The 16,563-nt window shown below is 39.2% G+C and overlaps 2 protein-coding genes across 2 annotated transcripts; both read right to left on the bottom strand.

The window, feature by feature from the left end:
- Positions 1-5,497: 5,497 nt before the first annotated feature.
- On the bottom strand, positions 5,498-7,839 carry hoxa9b (homeobox A9b). The gene is made up of 2 exons (XM_086078679.1): positions 7,202-7,839; positions 5,498-5,748 (listed from the first exon to the last, which is right to left on the bottom strand). The coding sequence occupies exons 1-2, from the start codon at positions 7,719-7,721 to the stop codon at positions 5,510-5,512; spliced, it is 759 nt and encodes a 252-aa protein (XP_085934805.1). The 5' UTR covers positions 7,722-7,839; the 3' UTR covers positions 5,498-5,509.
- A 2,305-nt stretch (positions 7,840-10,144) lies between these two features.
- Positions 10,145-15,697, bottom strand: hoxa10b (homeobox A10b). Its single transcript, XM_086078526.1, has 3 exons — positions 15,508-15,697; positions 12,354-13,602; positions 10,145-11,230 (listed from the first exon to the last, which is right to left on the bottom strand). Exons 2-3 carry the CDS (start codon positions 13,099-13,101, stop codon positions 10,956-10,958), a joined length of 1,023 nt encoding a protein of 340 aa, XP_085934652.1. The 5' UTR covers positions 13,102-13,602; positions 15,508-15,697; the 3' UTR covers positions 10,145-10,955.
- Positions 15,698-16,563: the final 866 nt, after the last annotated feature.

Raw genomic sequence — 16,563 nt, 5'->3', positions numbered from 1 at the left:
CTGAATTCATAAAATTGAAAAATTGAATTGAGATGCGCTTTATTTTGTAATGGACAATGTGACGTCAAACTTTTTTACACCAAATACCAGCTCAAAAAAATACTCGGTTCTCCAAATACAATGCATGCACCATCATGACCGGCAACAAAATATTGCTAAAGTATATGTATATTTGTAAACAAGTGTAACATTATGTTTGGACATGTGATTACAATGTATTTTACATTACATTTACAGTAAGTTGAATAAATAAAAATAGACTTAAAGGTAAAATACTAATGTATACTGTACTTAAATGCTAAATACTGTACCACTGAATTGCACTTAAAAAATGTACACTCTAAAAACAGCTGCGTAAAAAAATAACCCAAATTGTGTCACACCCCAACTTTTTCCGTTATATTTTAACCCTAAAAATTGGGTCAAACGAATAACCCACGACACAAACAAATTATGTTGTGTTGTGGGTTATTCAACCAAATTTTTGCCCCCTTAAAACTGCTGGGTCATCAATAACCGACCCATTACTTGGGTCAATTTGACCCAACCTTGGGTTGCTTTATATCAAAACATGTCAATTTCATTGGGCTTGTTTTGTACAAAAGATGTGTTGTTTTGAACAAAACAACCCACAAATTGGGTCAAAATGGCCCAATTAGCATCTCGGTCCAAATTGTTCTTTTTTTTAAACAAAATTGGGTTATTTTCAATACTGCAGTATTAAGAGTGTGGTTCAGGCTATTTATTTAACCCAAAAGGCTGGGTTGGTCCCTGTTTAACCCAATTTGGGTTATTTTTTATGGATATGATAATACACTGCTGGGTCAAAAATAACCCAATTTGTGTTAACAAATAATAATAATAATACAAAAGAAGAATATACAGGACCAAAACACTTTCTTACTGAAAAACGACCCCACAAATTGGGTCACGTAGTGGGTCAGTCCCTTTTCGATTCAAATTGGGTTATTTTGTCCCAACTGCTTCAAGAGTGTCTACTGTACTTGAAAACTAAAAAAAATGTCTGTACTGGATTTTAAAACATACTAACAAGCTTAATTGTAATCTAAACTCTATTCTAAATTCTAATCTTCACTTACTAACGTGATATTCACTTTAAACTATAAGACTGAACCATTGGGTGGTGGGTGGTGGGGGGGGGGGGGATTTGGATCCCTCCCAGAAGTTACTGGGCACTTCATTGGCTCATGTAGCAAGTTTAACGACACAAGCACGTTGGAGGTACTAAAAGGTGATGACCAACACATTGCATGTTCAAGCCAGCAACATTGCTCCTTCCTATCATGTTCTCTCTGCTGATTGAAATAAACGTTTTGTGAATGCTGTTTACATAGTTGCATGCATTGAATGAAAATGCCTTATAAGTTCAGCAAGCAAGCTCAAAGTCCACATGGGCTTTGATCGGACCAGATGACAAGGGTTTGTACAGTAGATAAATGGACTCCCACTTGCCAGATATCTCAGGGCTGCTGTCAAAGAGCTCTGATGAATTGGCCGGGGGCCGACAAGGTCATCGCGAGCGACATCTTGCTAAAAATTTTATCCTGCCTAGCGCCTATGATAAAGGGCAGGACCAGAAACACTTAACAAATGTCTACATGAGGATTTAATGTTAATCCCCAGCGCCCCAAGTTATAAGATACTGTACGTGCAATAGAGGGGCAGTGGCAGGGCAGCACATTTTGACTCCGTGTTCATTACATGCAAGTGTCAATGTGCTTTGTGATTTCCATAAAAATGCAATATGTGAGCATAATATTACATATTGAGATCCAATACAAGCCGCATTGAAAAAATCTTTACGAAGACAGTAATATGCAGTTTTGATTGGCACTGTCAGTTAGTTATATATTCATGCGTCATTTTTATATAGTCTGATCAATAATGGTAATTGCATTTTGAAATTCAATTATGCTGATATGAGTATTGAATTATTGGTATCGGTAGTTGTTATGATTTAAAAGGTAATATTGTTTCAAACAACTACAACAAAAAAGTTTTTAAGAGATATTTTTCACTTTTTAATGCCAAAATATCTTTCTCCTTTTGAATCCCAAATGAAATTTCATGATCTGTAAGGAGTTTTTGAAGATGCTAATTAAATTTCTGCAATTAAAATGTAAAGGATTTTCCTCATTTTGCTTAAAGGGGAAGTCAGGTCAAAAATGGTCTTTACAATAATATGTTCTGTACACCCCCAATAATATAAACACGGCATTCTGATTAACATTGCGTTGTGGAATATGAATTAAGCAGCAAAATCCACCTGTTTTTATCCATGTCAGGGGGCGGCCATTTCGCCACTTGCTATCGACTGAAAATGACATCACAGTTGTTCAGGGGTCATGTAACGACTGTCACGGGTCGCCTGAATTCTGAGTTTGGTCACGTGACTTTCGCAAGAATCTTCCACTAGATGGCAGAAGGTACAATGGAGCGGTTTATCCACCTGTTGCCATGCATACAACAGCATGTCTTTGTGTTTGACTAAACAAATCCAGAATTCACACTGAGTAAGTAAAATTGTGAGCAAATTCAGACCAGATCATCATAACTTTCTTTTCGTGATATATTTGTTTGATGGCAACCGATTTTGTTTTCCCTATGTAAAAATGTGTATTTTGTCATAGGTTTTGAAAGTACTCCCTATCCCTAATACCTACAAAGGGATTTTCAAGGGCTAAAAACGTAATGACATCATTGCATATCTCTTTAGAGGCCATGCTTTTGTGATATTAAAACAATGGCATCAATATAAAACACTTCAAAACTTTTTCCACTTTGAATGTGACCTTTAACCTATACAACGGTATTGAGAATTTTACCAATTTTTGTTTGAGATGTCTGAGGTGAAGTAAAAATTATAAAAGTGGAATATTGTGGTTGCACAAGTGTGCACACCCTCTTATAACTGGAATGTGGCTGTGGTCAGAATTCACAAATCACATTCAAACTTATGTTAAATAGGAGTCAGCACACTGCCACCATTTAAAGTAACTCTAAATATATTTCAGCTGTTCATGGATGGGATTTTTTTCTAACAGATTCCTTTTTTTTCTTCTTTTTTTCTTCTTTTTTTTTCTTCTTTTTTTTTTGCTAACACATTGCATTAGGAGCTGGTGGAACGTATTACTACCTTCAGGGTTAGGGTTCGGTCCTCGTTTTTTTACGACAGTGTTCTACATGACATCGACACAAACCCACTTTTTACGCAAATCAAAACACATGTTGTCTCTCTAACGAACCTACTTTTTACACTTTTTAAAGTCATAATTAAAATAATTTATATGAAAAAAAAACCTTCTAGACCATGAGATAATCAAATAACAAACAACAACAAACATTTACAGTATTTTACTCCCTGCACAAATACTGTGTATCATAACACATTTTGTTACATCAAATGAAAACAAGTTTGAAGTTTTTGGCCATAATTTCAAAAAGTACACTGCTCGTCACCAAAACAACACCACACCTTCAGTCATGCTTTTGTTTTTCTTCATCTGGAAATTGAGGTCTTAGTGAAAGTTGGGGGAATTGTAAACAGTTCGACATGCCAGTCAGTGTTAGCAGAAAACCCTTAGGTTTCAATTCGGAAGAAATCAAATGCCAGGAAAAGCCTATGAGAACAGGTTGGATTTCATTTGGGGTTTATCAGAGACAATTTTAAAAGAGTTTGAATGTGATATGTGATAAGTTAATTCTGAACACAGCGACTTCACAGTTATGAGGGTGTGCATTCTTTTGCAACCACATTATCACAGTAGTTTATTTTTACTACCCCTCTCTAAAAATTTCAATTGAGTTGTGCACTTATTGGTCACATTAACGACGGGATTTTTTTCAATTTATTTTTGCGCAATTATTAATCTTGATCTCATTTTCATATCACAAAAAAATGGCATTTCAATAGGGGTGTGTAGACTTTTTATATTTGCTGTGGAGATGTAAGTGGCTAATACATCCTTCATTTTATCTGCACGCGGTCCTTAAAGAAAAAAATGTGTACAACCCCTCTCCGCTCTAAATGTTTAATCGCCAATTCCATGATGTTCATGAACGCATCACCCAGCAGGACGACGTAGCCAATCCCAGTGAGCCGCTGCCGCCGCCTGCTGGGCGTTTTAGCGTAGCAAGACTTATTAGCTCAACCAAAATTATTCGTGTAACAATTTTGGATCTCGTTTTTAATTACTCCAAATATATTGCTTACATTTAAAGCCGTTCACCAACTGACGTCATATATTTTGGCGTTCTTTTTATTACACATGTACAGAGTGTGCGTATGTGTGTGTACGTTATCGCTGCAACAACAAAACAAAACAAAAACAAAAAATGGGGGGTGGGGGGGCGAAAAGAAAAGACGTTACTACATCACGACTGTCTAATTGTTAGACGATGGTCGTAAAGTAATTAGTCTTCTGATCCCCCAGTGTGTGTGTGTGTGTGGGTGTGTGTGGGCGTGTGCGTGTGTGTGTGTCGACGGCCTATCTTCTAGCAATCTTCCATATTCGGCCGAGGCTCATTGGAAATGTGTGCTTTACTGCTGTCACGCAGTCTCGACATGCTTTGCTCTTTTCACACCTTATAAACAGTCCACAATGCGATTGCCGCCATTGCGCTTTATGGCGGAGGGGACATCACCGCTGCGGGGCGTTTAAAGGCCCAGACAACAAATAACACGCTAGGATCAAACCAAATTAAATTTTACACATAATTAGATTTGTAATAAATTAGTTTCACATGGCCCATTTTTTTTTTTTTATCGTACAAGTTTCTGTCCCTGGAAAATATTTCATCGGAATTAGAAATTACGTCTTCAGTTGCATTTTAGGTTTTTATTTGTATTATCATTGTCATTATTATTCATATTTGAATAAATATTAGTCGACTTAAATCTTAAATTAAGTGGCAAATAAACAAAAACAAAATCAACATTTGTTTTTCGATTCTTTTTAATACATTCTTTTTTTTTCAGTTCAGTCACGTAATTATTTATAGAAATAATTAAAATACGTCTTTGGGCGAACAGAACAATACATTATAAGAGCGGTCAATTTTGGTTGACTATTGTACATTTTCTAAAAATGCATTACATTAAGCATAATAAAAAAAATAATAATACAAAATAATTACAATTCCCTACATACTGTTAAAAAATGACCTACAACGATTTCTGTTGAATGTGCATTTTGCTTTCACAATTAGAGGACACCTAAAGAGCATCTAAAAAATAATAATTAATGTAAACATTGCAAATAGGTAGCTGAAAGACATTCAGGTAGTCGAGGATTTTTTTTTCATGCATTAAAAAAACAACAAATCGTCTAGTTCACTTTACCAAACACACATGAGATAGACGAATCCAACATTATTTAACAACACAAACTATAGACAACAACAGTTGAGAATAATAAGGACAGAACCCCCCAGGACCCCCCCCCCCAACCCACCCATCGCACAGCTCGAATGAGTATTATTCTGCCACTTAACTGTCTCTCCGCCGGTCTTTGTTGTCTTTCTTCATCTTCATCCTGCGGTTCTGGAACCAGATTTTCACTTGTCTCTCGGTCAGATTGAGCAGTCTGGCCACCTCGTATCTGCGGTCCCGCGGAAGGTACATGTTGTACAGAAACTCCTTCTCCAGTTCCAGGATTTGGTGCTTTGTGTAGGGGCAGCGCTTCTTTCTGGTGGGCTTCGCATGGAGCCAGTTGGACGACGGGTTGTCTGCGTGCACACGATCACAAATAAGGCATCGTGCTGCTTTTTATCATTGTTTAAATTTTGTATCGGAGTGGTTTTGCTGATAAAATAATAAGAAATAAAGCGTAGTTTTTTTGTTTTGTTTTGTTTTTTATCACATTTTTTTCGGCAGCCATTTTAGGACATTTTTCAAATGCATTCTTATGTTTTTTTGTTTGTTTTTTTGTCTTAAGTAAAAATATCAAACGTTGTCTATCAACGTAAACTCCCTGTGAAAAGTGCTAAAAGAGACTTTTTGGGTCCCACATGAAAACTAGGGATGTTCGATACAACTTTTTTTTTTCCAGATCAATACCAGTACGAGCACAACTCTAGTAGTCCCGGATACCGATGTTACTTTTTCATACACAAAATGTTCCCCCAAGAAGACAGATATATAGGCTATATCCAAATTTAGCATTTTTCTTAAAATTGCACGAAATTAATGGCAATGTTATATACTTCTAATTTCTACTTTCTCCTTCAAACAGCCACAAAAGGGTGGCCAATATTGGTATTGTTTGCAATCGCGAGTATACCAATACCTGGTATCAGTCTGATCCCTATAGTATAAATTAATAATACACTAATAGAGGTGATAGAGGTTCTATTGTGCCCCTACATCACAACATTGTACACCACTGGGGTTAAAGGTCACAGTTCTAATGATTCTATATTGCACCATAGAGTTGTTTACAATAGGATTTATATTCAAAAACAATTTGGATAAAATTTGTTGCCATCGGTTACCAACTATAAGAATGGGTTCTATAGCACTCAAAAGGGATTCTCCATACAATGAAAAGAAATATGTTTAGGTTATGCTGAACCTCTTATTGAGTGTATTGTCAACACTGAAATGAGAAAAAAGAAAGAAAGAAAGAAAAGAAAACCGGATAATGTATACTGCTTGATAATTACTTAACACAACATTCCTGGGCCCAACACAAAATTTATTTGGACCATTTTTGGCCCCGAGCCGCCGTTTGAAAACCCCTGTGCGATAAGAACGAGGTATGCACAGCAAGTGATTTTATTTGTGCAAACGCTGCATTGTGTCTGGGATCATGCGGTGTCGTTGCACGGGAATTCAAATGCATTTGCATATTTGGGAGCTATATGCATTTAAACGTATAGGGAATTAGCCTATAGATGAATTTGAACACTTTGTCAGTGTAAATGTGGCGCAGTTTAATACAGTATTACATTTTGGGATATTGCTCTAAAAAAATTGATTAATTGGGAAATTTGCAGCCTTAAACTAATCTACATGATGCACAGTGCACAATGGATTTTAACATTGTGTGAGAAGGAAAAATGCAAGCTACTATTTAGCATTTTTGCTCAAACTGCAGCCAATTTTAGTCAGGGCCTGTACGTCAAGCCTCTCTTCACTGAAGTGGAGGCAACATGAGAAGACAAAAAGAAGTCATCTTACTGGCGTCTATCTCCCTTCTGTCCCCGGCCGATGGGCTATTCCCGGGCGGCTTGGACGTGGACGTGCTCTCGCAGGGGACCTCCGCCAGGGCCGCGGCGCTCTCGGCGTCAGACAAAAGAGGGGTGTGCGTCTCCAAAGTTGTGCACTCGCCACTCCCAATGAGAGGCTCGGGTTTGATCTCGTAATGCATGGCGGCGGTCGACGGTAGTCCGGTCAGGCACAGGGGCGCCGACACGGGTTCCAGGGCCCAGGAGCGCGCGAACATGCCATCGCCGTCCCCGCTGCTGGTGTAGTGGTGATGGATGTAAGTCGGGGCGGCGGTGTTGGGCGGGTGCGCCGAGATGGGACCCCAAGACGCGCCAAAAATAGCCGATTTCTGCAAAGGGCAAGCTTCCTGTCCGCCATATTCGGCGAGCATCGCCTGCTCCACCCCTGCAGCTGCTGACGGGAACCTCGCCGGCACATCCTCCTGCAGCTCGGGGACAACACCGGCGTCCGCGTAGTAGCTCAGCGTCGACATGGCAACGGCGACAGGAACAAGAACACGCACAAAAAAAAAAGGAGAAATACACCAAATCCTGTTATAATCCTGCAAAGTGGCGTGTCATTGCGTGATATTGCGCCTCGTCGTGCACCAGCCTGGCCGCTCAATGCAAGTTGGACGCGGTGAACATTGTCCACGCAAGGATAGGGCGCCCTGAACACGTGACCGTGGGACAGAACAATAAATAATAAATCAGCCTGCTGCTGCTGTGCTGCTGCTGCTGCTGCTTCTCAACTCAATAGGCACCCTTTTCACCACCATATTTTAATAGCAAATTCCCTCGCCTTTATTGGGGCTGCCCGCGCTAGTTACTATTCGCTTTTATAAGCAATAAACGTTATGATTTTTGTCAAGAGATCTTTATTTATTAATGGAGCGCGCTGGTTTTGTGCGCTTGTAACGTTTTAAGCTTCCTAGTGAGACGTCGCTGCAAATAAATAGGAGTTCATTAACATCTAATAGGGTTATTAATTGGCCTCGGTTAAGCGCTCACAGGCATTTAAAGGTTATGTACAAGTTAGGAAATCTCATTGGGGGGGAAAAAGGGAACTAAGGCAAAAATATTTTTGAAGTAGTTTTTTAATGTATGCATATGAAGAAAATAAATATAATATTCTGAATAAAATTTTTACTACAAAAACAAATAAACAATCAGTGGTAAAATGCTATTAAAGCAAGCTCGGGCTCGTTTGGATTTATGATAGCAAAACACGTCCAGGCTCCAGGGCCACTTTCCAAGATGCCCGTGCAGGCTTCATGCTCTCTTTGGGCTCATCCCAAAAAAAAAAAAAAAAAACGCGCGTGCACAGGAAAGTAGGGCGAGGTTATTTGGGTGCCATAATGGCCTCTTTTATCACGGGCAATTGGGGTTGTTTTTCTTAAGGTTACAACCTGGCTGTCTAAGCTAAATATCCCCCAATAAAGCCGGGCCTTTGTGTCCTTTCTGAGGCGCAAAGCAGACGCATCCGGCGTTTCCTACGGCGAGGCAACTGGCAGACTGCAATGATCATAACCGAGGCCTTGTCTGGGCTCTCTTCCTCCGCCTGGAACCTTCTTCTTTGCAAACAATGCCCATTCAGTTGGCTTCTCTTAAATCGCAGTCGTGAATTAAAAGAAATAAATAAAAACAAAAATAGCTGGCTAAATGGACGTTAGGCTACGTCACTGTGACAAACCCCACAGAGGGGTCTAATTAATACCGCGGATTGCTTTTACGCACAACAATAAAACATTATGTGGCGCTTGTGGGAGTAATGCGTTTTATTTGCTTGCTGCCAAATTATTGATAAGTACAACGGCTAATGAATAGAAAGTCACTTTTCACAATATGCGACGAGTTTTTACTGAGGTAATCAAGGCAGTTTCCTGTTGTGGGACGGAAGTCACATACAGCCCAACAACATGAGACTACCTAAACCACTCCACAGCCCCGCTCTTCTCCTCTTGTTGTCTGCTGCTGCTGCACCACTCGAAAAGATGCACTTCAGCATATAACGTGTCCTTGGGAATTACAACAGACGCACTTCACGTTGGATTAGAGCAAATCACATGCATTTTAACATTGTGGCACTATACGGGAGTTACCAGCATGTTACGATGGGGATCAAAATGGCGTCAATGGGATTTTTATAGAAGCTTCTTTTTTTTTAAACCAATTTTCCAATATAAGTTCCTATAACATTATAATTGTGTCATTAGGAGAATAGACATTTTATCTAGGATTTACAATAAAAATGGATTTTTACATTTTGTCATGGAAAGTATGCCTTTTAAACATTGATTCATTGAGAATTTAAAAAGCATTTTAACGTTTTGTCACTGGGAGTATAACGTATGCATTTTATCATTGTGCCATAAGGAAGTAAGCAAATTGTTGCAAATGGATTGCATTTTTACATTGTGCCTTTAGTAATTAATTCACGTAAAAAGATGGATTATAACATTGTGTCATCAGGAATGACCAAAAATGGATTTTAACATTTTGTCACTTCCGTTACCGTGACTTTAGGCTATTTCAACATGCATGGACTAAATGGGAATTCAAATGCATTTTAATACCGTGTCAGTGGGACTTACTATAACAAATTAATTTGCATTGTGCTCTGTAACATTTGGATATTGTTTGTTTCCATAACATAAATTTTAACTGGAGTCATTGAATGAAAATGCATTTTAGCATTATGCCGAGAGAGACTTTAACATTGTGTCACTGAAATTAGTTACTATAGCATATGCATTGCTTGTGTTATTTTGGAATTAAAATATATATTTTTTTAATTGTGGCAAAACACATAAGGAATTGCAGTTGTGCGCGTATGTTTACATACTCTGGCAACATTGTCAAGATGTGTACCATTCTAGAAACAAAATATTGAAGGATCAGTTGTTGTTGTTTTGGCAATCAAGTTTAACCATAACGCAGTTTGGAAAAGCTCAGTCATTAAAGAAAAATAGACGGTCCCCTTTCAGTCATTAGCTTTATTTTCCTTGGGGGGAGAAAATAACTAATATTTCACAAAGTCAGCCAGGGTATGTAAACTCATGAGCACAGCTGTACTAAAAAAAAAAAAAAAAAAAGAAGAAGATATGAATTGTGTCACTGTTACCGTAACATAACAACAACAACAACAACAACAATAATATTAATAATAATTAAAAAATAATAATAATAACAACAACAACAACAAAACAACATTATGTCATAAGCAATTGAAATAGATTTTGAGATTGTGCCATTAGGAATTAGCCTATCATCGAAGATTTATTCTAACACTTTGCCATTGGGAATTCGATGCAGTTTAACATTGGGTTATTGGTAAACACAAATTTCCCAAAATGTTAACCAGCCCATAAAAGGTCATACTTTGTCAATGAAGTAAAGCATTTGTAAGATTTTTTTTTTTATTATTATTACGTTGACCAGCAAAAGTGTGCAAATATTCATTAATTTCTCAATGTAACACTGAAGGGGGTATAATTCTGCATGCACATAGCGAGGCTTTAACTATACATTATGTACATATACATTGCGTTCACATTTTGAACATTTCAAACACAACGGTTACAAACGTCATTTATATAAATACACATCCACGACGATGAAAAGCAGAAATAATAACATTCAATAAGTTAGCCTAGTAGCCTATCGAGGGTCCTGTTTCTTAATCTCACAGTCGGCTGGGATGGAGATGATGACGAGTCCGCCAAGTCTCAGGAGAAAGCGAAGTTCCCGGACAGCTCCCGAATCCTGTTCTCCCGGCTCATTTTTTTCAGTTTCATCCTCCTGTTCTGGAACCAGATTTTCACTTGCCTGTCGGTGAGGTGCACGCAGCGGCTGATCTCCAGCCGCCGTTCCCTGGTCAGGTACATGTTGAACAGGAACTCCTTCTCCAGCTCCAGAGTTTGGTGCTTAGTGTAGGGACAGCGTTTTTTTCTGCCACTCTTGGCGGTCATCCAGTTAGCCGGACTCACCATTTTGACAGCATCTGTGGAATAAAATGCACGGCGCGGGGTGAGGCAACAGGTGGGCAATGTTACGAAGGTGCAAAATGGAAATTGCGTCATTTTCGAAGGGAATGACGTGTGTTTGCGATGTGATCTTTTGGCTATTATGGAACATTGGATATTAAATGTTACATCATTTGTCCTGCAAATTATGTTTTTCTATCATTTTCGTCTGCTTGGAAGGGAACCATGCAGGGATCCAAAGCATACCACATCATATGCCTGTATAGCTCTGTATCCATCCTCGCAAATTTAAGCAAACTTTCTACGCCCACACGCTTAAAATGAATGCATGGGTAAAAAATTGGACCGACCTGCTATTGGGTCAATGTGATTCAACTTTGGGTGTTTTTGTACAGCACAACCCATTTAAAAAAAATTAAAAAATGTTTTTTATAAATAACAGCAATTGACCCAAGTTAGCAGGTCGGTCAAATTTTTGACCCAAATTTGGGTTTTGTACATAACAACCAATTTTTGGGAGTTCTGTAAAAAATAAATAAATAAATAATTAAAAAAATTTTTTTTTTTTTTTTTTTAAAAAGGTTGTTTTGTACAAAACAGAAATTTGGGTCAAATTGACCCAAGTTAACAGGTCGGTCCAATTTGGGTTGTTTTGTGAACCATTTTTGGGGAGGTTGTTCTGAACAACAACAAAAAAGGTTGCTTTCTACAAAACAATCCAGAAAGTGGGACCCACGTTAGAATTTCGGTCTAATTTGAACCCAATTTGCTGTGTTTTTGACCCAGCAGTTCACGAATGAACGATTCCAAACTCTTCCTTTATTAAGACATAAACGTAAAAGCCCTCACATGCACTAACCCTATAACCCTGGAAGTCTTCTAAGGCAAGCCACAAGATCGAATAGTGACACAATAGGACTTGTGTCTGTGTATCTGTCTTGTGGGTGTTGAAAAAAAAATGGTCTAGTTTGGATCCTGTTGCAACACAAAAACACATTAAGCTTGTTGAACAACGTGCGTGGTATTATTCACAGCAGTGACGTTGTTGTTAATTTTATATGTAAATTTACTGCTTTCCATTTTTAGATACAAATAAATAATCCACACAATGCACATGTGCCTTTTGTCGTCGCAATGCACCTTTTGGGGGCTTTTCCTCACACTCCACGCCACATGCATCGACAGGCTCCGGGGACGACGAGCCATCGTCGGATGACAGCCGGCTGTGGTCCTCTCCCGCCGGGGCGCTGCAGGGCTCGGACGCGGTCGCCTCCTCGCTTCTCTCCGGCGCGAGCGGAGCCGGCTGCGCGGGCGCACGGGGAGGTCTCTGCGGTGGGAAGTTATTCACGCTCGGGTGGCTTTCGTGGTAAAGCCTGGAGGAGGCGTAGGTCTGCGACAAGCGGAAGTAGCCGGGGACCGGCACGGTGCTGCCGCCTGTGGGCGGACACGACGCTCCGGAGAAGGAGATGTCCTCCACCGTGGCTGCTTTGGGGCATTTCTCAGATTCGTACAGGCAATAGGCGTTCTCCTCCTTGATGGCGGTGGAGAAGGAGCACTGCTGGGGGACATGTTGGCCGCCGGGCTGCTCCACTCTGCAGGAGCGAGACGCCTCCAGCCACGTCTCCATGCCCGGAGCGTAGGGCGCGGAAGGCGGGATGCCGCTCGGAGCGCTCCCCTCGCTGCGCTTAGCGATGCCGGGGAAGCAGGACGAGCCAGCCTGGAGCCCGTAGGAGTATTCCGGTGGCAGATAGACGCCGTTGCTGTGGTAATACGAGCCGGCATCGCCCCTCACGTTGATTAGCGAGTCCACAAAAAAGGGATTGGCAGCCTGGTTGTTGGGGCATGTCATGGCTGTGCTAGGGTGAAGATCGCCCATTCTGCCCGACATTTCTTGTGCAAAACATTGCTGAATAATTAGCCATACTCACGCTTCTCACTGGAGCCCGCAGCCAATTAAAAGAGCAGGCGGCTGCAGACTCCTCCCAGTCCGAACAGCCTGCTTCACTGTGTCGTATATTTCGGTTTAGGTTAAGTCAGGAAAAGTGCAAAAAAAAAAAGAGGAGGGGGAGGTTTGCACACGCATAGGGGATTATGGGTAAAATATCATTTGAATGAGGAGATGTTGAACCGTGAGCACATCCTCGGCGCATGCACGGCGAAGAGGAGTTGAGCAAGTGAGGCAGCTGAAAGCTGCAAACAGTCTTGTACAATGCATTGCTTTATGGCCGCTTTTACAGCATTGTAAAAAAGGGAGCAGTAAAGGTGCATCACGGTGCATCATACTTCCAAAAGGTCCTCAATGTCTTCCACTGGGACTCTTGACCCCGTTTTTGTGGCGCGCTCATCATTTCTGACGCTTCCACTGCTACATTTGGCCTCATGTGCCGTTCTTAATAGATGGAAATTCATCCTTCAATGTGTAAGGCTTGGACTGCATTTGTAAGCACTCAACAATGACTCACATACAAGTTGCATTACACTGTAAAAAATAGTTGGGTCAAAAGTAACCCAATTATGGACCAAAAATGGACTGATCCACTTTATGGGTGAATTTGACCCAATTTTCTGGGTTGTTTTATACAAAATGACAAATTTTTTGACCCAATTAAAGGATCTGATATTTATTAGTTGTTTTACACTAAAATACCCATTTCTTGACTCAAAGTTGGGTCATATATGTAAAACATCGGTCAATTTTTAACCCATATTTGGGTTGTTTTTAACCCGTTTTAGAGCGTAATATATTATAGAAAACCAAAAGACAAGATATAGTGAATGCACATCGAAATCTTTAAAATATTTAAACAGTTATTATGTGCAACGAAATATGATATTGTGGCATACACAGACGTTATAGGCCTGTTTAAACATTAACGTAGATTATTCTGTAACACCCTGTTAAACATAATACAGGAAATCATTCTGAAAATGATTTTCACAAAAAAATCGTAACCACAGTTCCGTTTGCGTTCTGTTGCTGATTATTATTATTATTTTGTAGTATTTTTTTTCTGTTTCATTTTATTCGTAAACGATTTTGTATTAAACAAACGTTATTATAATTACTTTTAAAACTGGGCCTGTTCACTAAATTTGAGTCGACTTGACCCAAATGGTCCTAAAAAAACGTGTCATTTTGACCCGCTTCTTGGGTTGTTGTGTACAAAACAACACGTTTTCATGCACAAAAAACAAACAAGAAAATTGGGTTGTTTTGGTAAAACACAATGAAAACTTTGTAAAATGTTTTATTATTATTATTATTATTATTATTATTATTATTATTATTGACCCACTACTTTTAAAGGATACTTTATTTATAAAAAGCAGGTGGACAAAGTAAATTATTGATTCAAAAATAATAACTAGGCCTACTTTCTCCAGCTGAACTTGATTGTGTGCGTATGTACGATTTAGGAAAAAAATGCTCAGAAAAACACAAAATAAATGTGACTTTTGTTGATATTACTTTCATTAATTTTTTTCAAATGATTTAGCATGACATCGATTTTTTATTCTTTCTTTTCTTTCTTAATATGGCGTATAGGTACTCGATAACATTACAGCCGTAGTTTACATGTTTTAGGGTCCACAATTTTGAAAATGTGGAAACGTAGCTCAAAGTTTACAGACCCTGAATTAGTAAAATATTGGGAAATTCTTGGGAAAATTAGACTGATGACTGAAGAGGGGAACCATGCCATTACTTGTTTTATTGCTATATTTTGTTTAATGGCTGTGCCGTTTAATTTGAACCCTTAAAAATAAAATAAACGTGTTTTGTTTATTGCACACATCTTACACATTGCACAAAGATGCAATCTTACAAACGCAAATGTATTTAAACCAAATGTGTGCACTGCCACTTGCATGTATTACTTGATTTATTTATTTATTTTTAATCGAGAGTAGTTAAGGCGTCATTTTGTGATGGATGATTAGCTTTTGATAATTTGGTTTTATCTCTTGCAATGGATTATTTTGACTCATTACACGTCTGTTACTTTGTCTTGACTTGCCACAGAAATAAATGTCAAATGATACACATCATAATGATAATATCGTAATATCACTCACAAATTAATACTAACCGAATGCAACACTAATTTTGTGGTTGAGATTAAAAGTGGGAAAATTGGATGTTGTTAACGAGGCCATAACCTTCTTTGCACAATCTTGAGCCACAATCTGCATGTTGCAATTCGCTCAATAATACTTTTTTATTTCCTGAGAACATCCTAAATTGAGAGATGAAATATGCAACCAACACATGGTGATGATATCATGTGCTTACCTTGAACGAAGTCCTTAGCTTGTCTTTAATCTGAAAGAATCAAACGGCATTGACATTGATCGGTGGAGCGCCCTCCGGTGGACGAAAGCGGCAAGACCTTCCACTGCGTCACAGCAGCAACAAGGCTGAAAAAAACAAAAACAATCCAGAATATTCCTGCAAGAGCTTGGCGGGCCGATGCTGCACCAAGGCGAGCCGCAGCCTTCAATGGTGCAGCACCTCTTGTTTTGCAAGCCTCCTTTCTCGTCGCAGTTAATAACCTTGGTTCTCAGACGCTTTATTGCACGCCACTCCAAATGCTCCAGACGAGTCCGCCTTTTTTATGGCCAAGTTACTGGAGCAACTGGGAGGATGTGCAGCAATCAAAGCGGAATTCCTGGGAGTCTCACAGGATGTACGGTATAAGGAAGCCATATTATCTTATGGCAGGTCATTCAAGCTCTTTTTTAGAAGGGGGAAAGTCGAATTTTGTCTTAATTCCACCAGCTACACCCTGCTGATGAAATCAATAGTCGCTGATAGTGTTTTGGTGAATAAACACAAATTAAAGAATAAGACATTTGGAATATTTAGATGGGAACTTCCAAAAGCACACAAACAGACTTTTAATTTATTATCACCTATACCCGTGCAAGGTTTTTTTTGCCCCCCACCCTGCTCGCTAACAGGCATGTCAGGTCCGAAATCAGCCTGCAGGAAACGACCCACACTTTGCAATGGATATCAAATTAAAAGCTGCAGCAGATCCTGTTACTGAGCCATTTTGCATATGAACCATATACGTGCTTCAATATAAAAAAATTAAAATAAAGGCTTTAGTTTCATTACAGGGATTTTTTTGGGGGGTGTGGATTTTGTTTACATTTCGGATCAAAGAAGCGCTCGAGTAGATTGTTAAATACCACCGGATGCACACGAACAGCACACAAAAATCACAGCCATTGCACAATATGCAATATAGATATATATATTTGCACAATAGAATATTAAAAGTACCAATAAAACGATTCCAGTCTGTGCGTGCGTGCGTTTAAGCATACAAATTGGGGGGTAAAA

This window comes from Leptonotus elevatus, chromosome 6 (assembly GCF_054856555.1).
Source record: "Leptonotus elevatus isolate MCC_2025b chromosome 6, RoL_Lele_1.0, whole genome shotgun sequence".
NCBI classification, from domain to species: Eukaryota; Metazoa; Chordata; class Actinopteri; order Syngnathiformes; family Syngnathidae; genus Leptonotus; species Leptonotus elevatus.
The sequence above is the reverse complement of the archived record's forward strand: the minus strand, read 5'-3'. Positions and strand labels throughout refer to the sequence as shown.

What these genes read in the sequence shown, in the direction of transcription:
- hoxa10b (XM_086078526.1), bottom strand. Translation starts at nt 13,101, where the DNA reads ATGTCGGGCAGAATGGGCGATCTTCACCCTAGCACAGCCATGACATGC. An exon ending in TGAGGAAAAGCCCCCAAAAG is followed by an intron (nt 11,231 to 12,353) that starts GTGCATTGCGAC and finishes TTTATTCCACAG; the next exon opens with ATGCTGTCAAAATGGTGAGT.
- hoxa9b (XM_086078679.1), bottom strand. Translation starts at nt 7,721, where the DNA reads ATGTCGACGCTGAGCTACTACGCGGACGCCGGTGTTGTCCCCGAGCTG. An exon ending in CAGAAGGGAGATAGACGCCA is followed by an intron (nt 5,749 to 7,201) that starts GTAAGATGACTT and finishes GTGTGCACGCAG; the next exon opens with ACAACCCGTCGTCCAACTGG.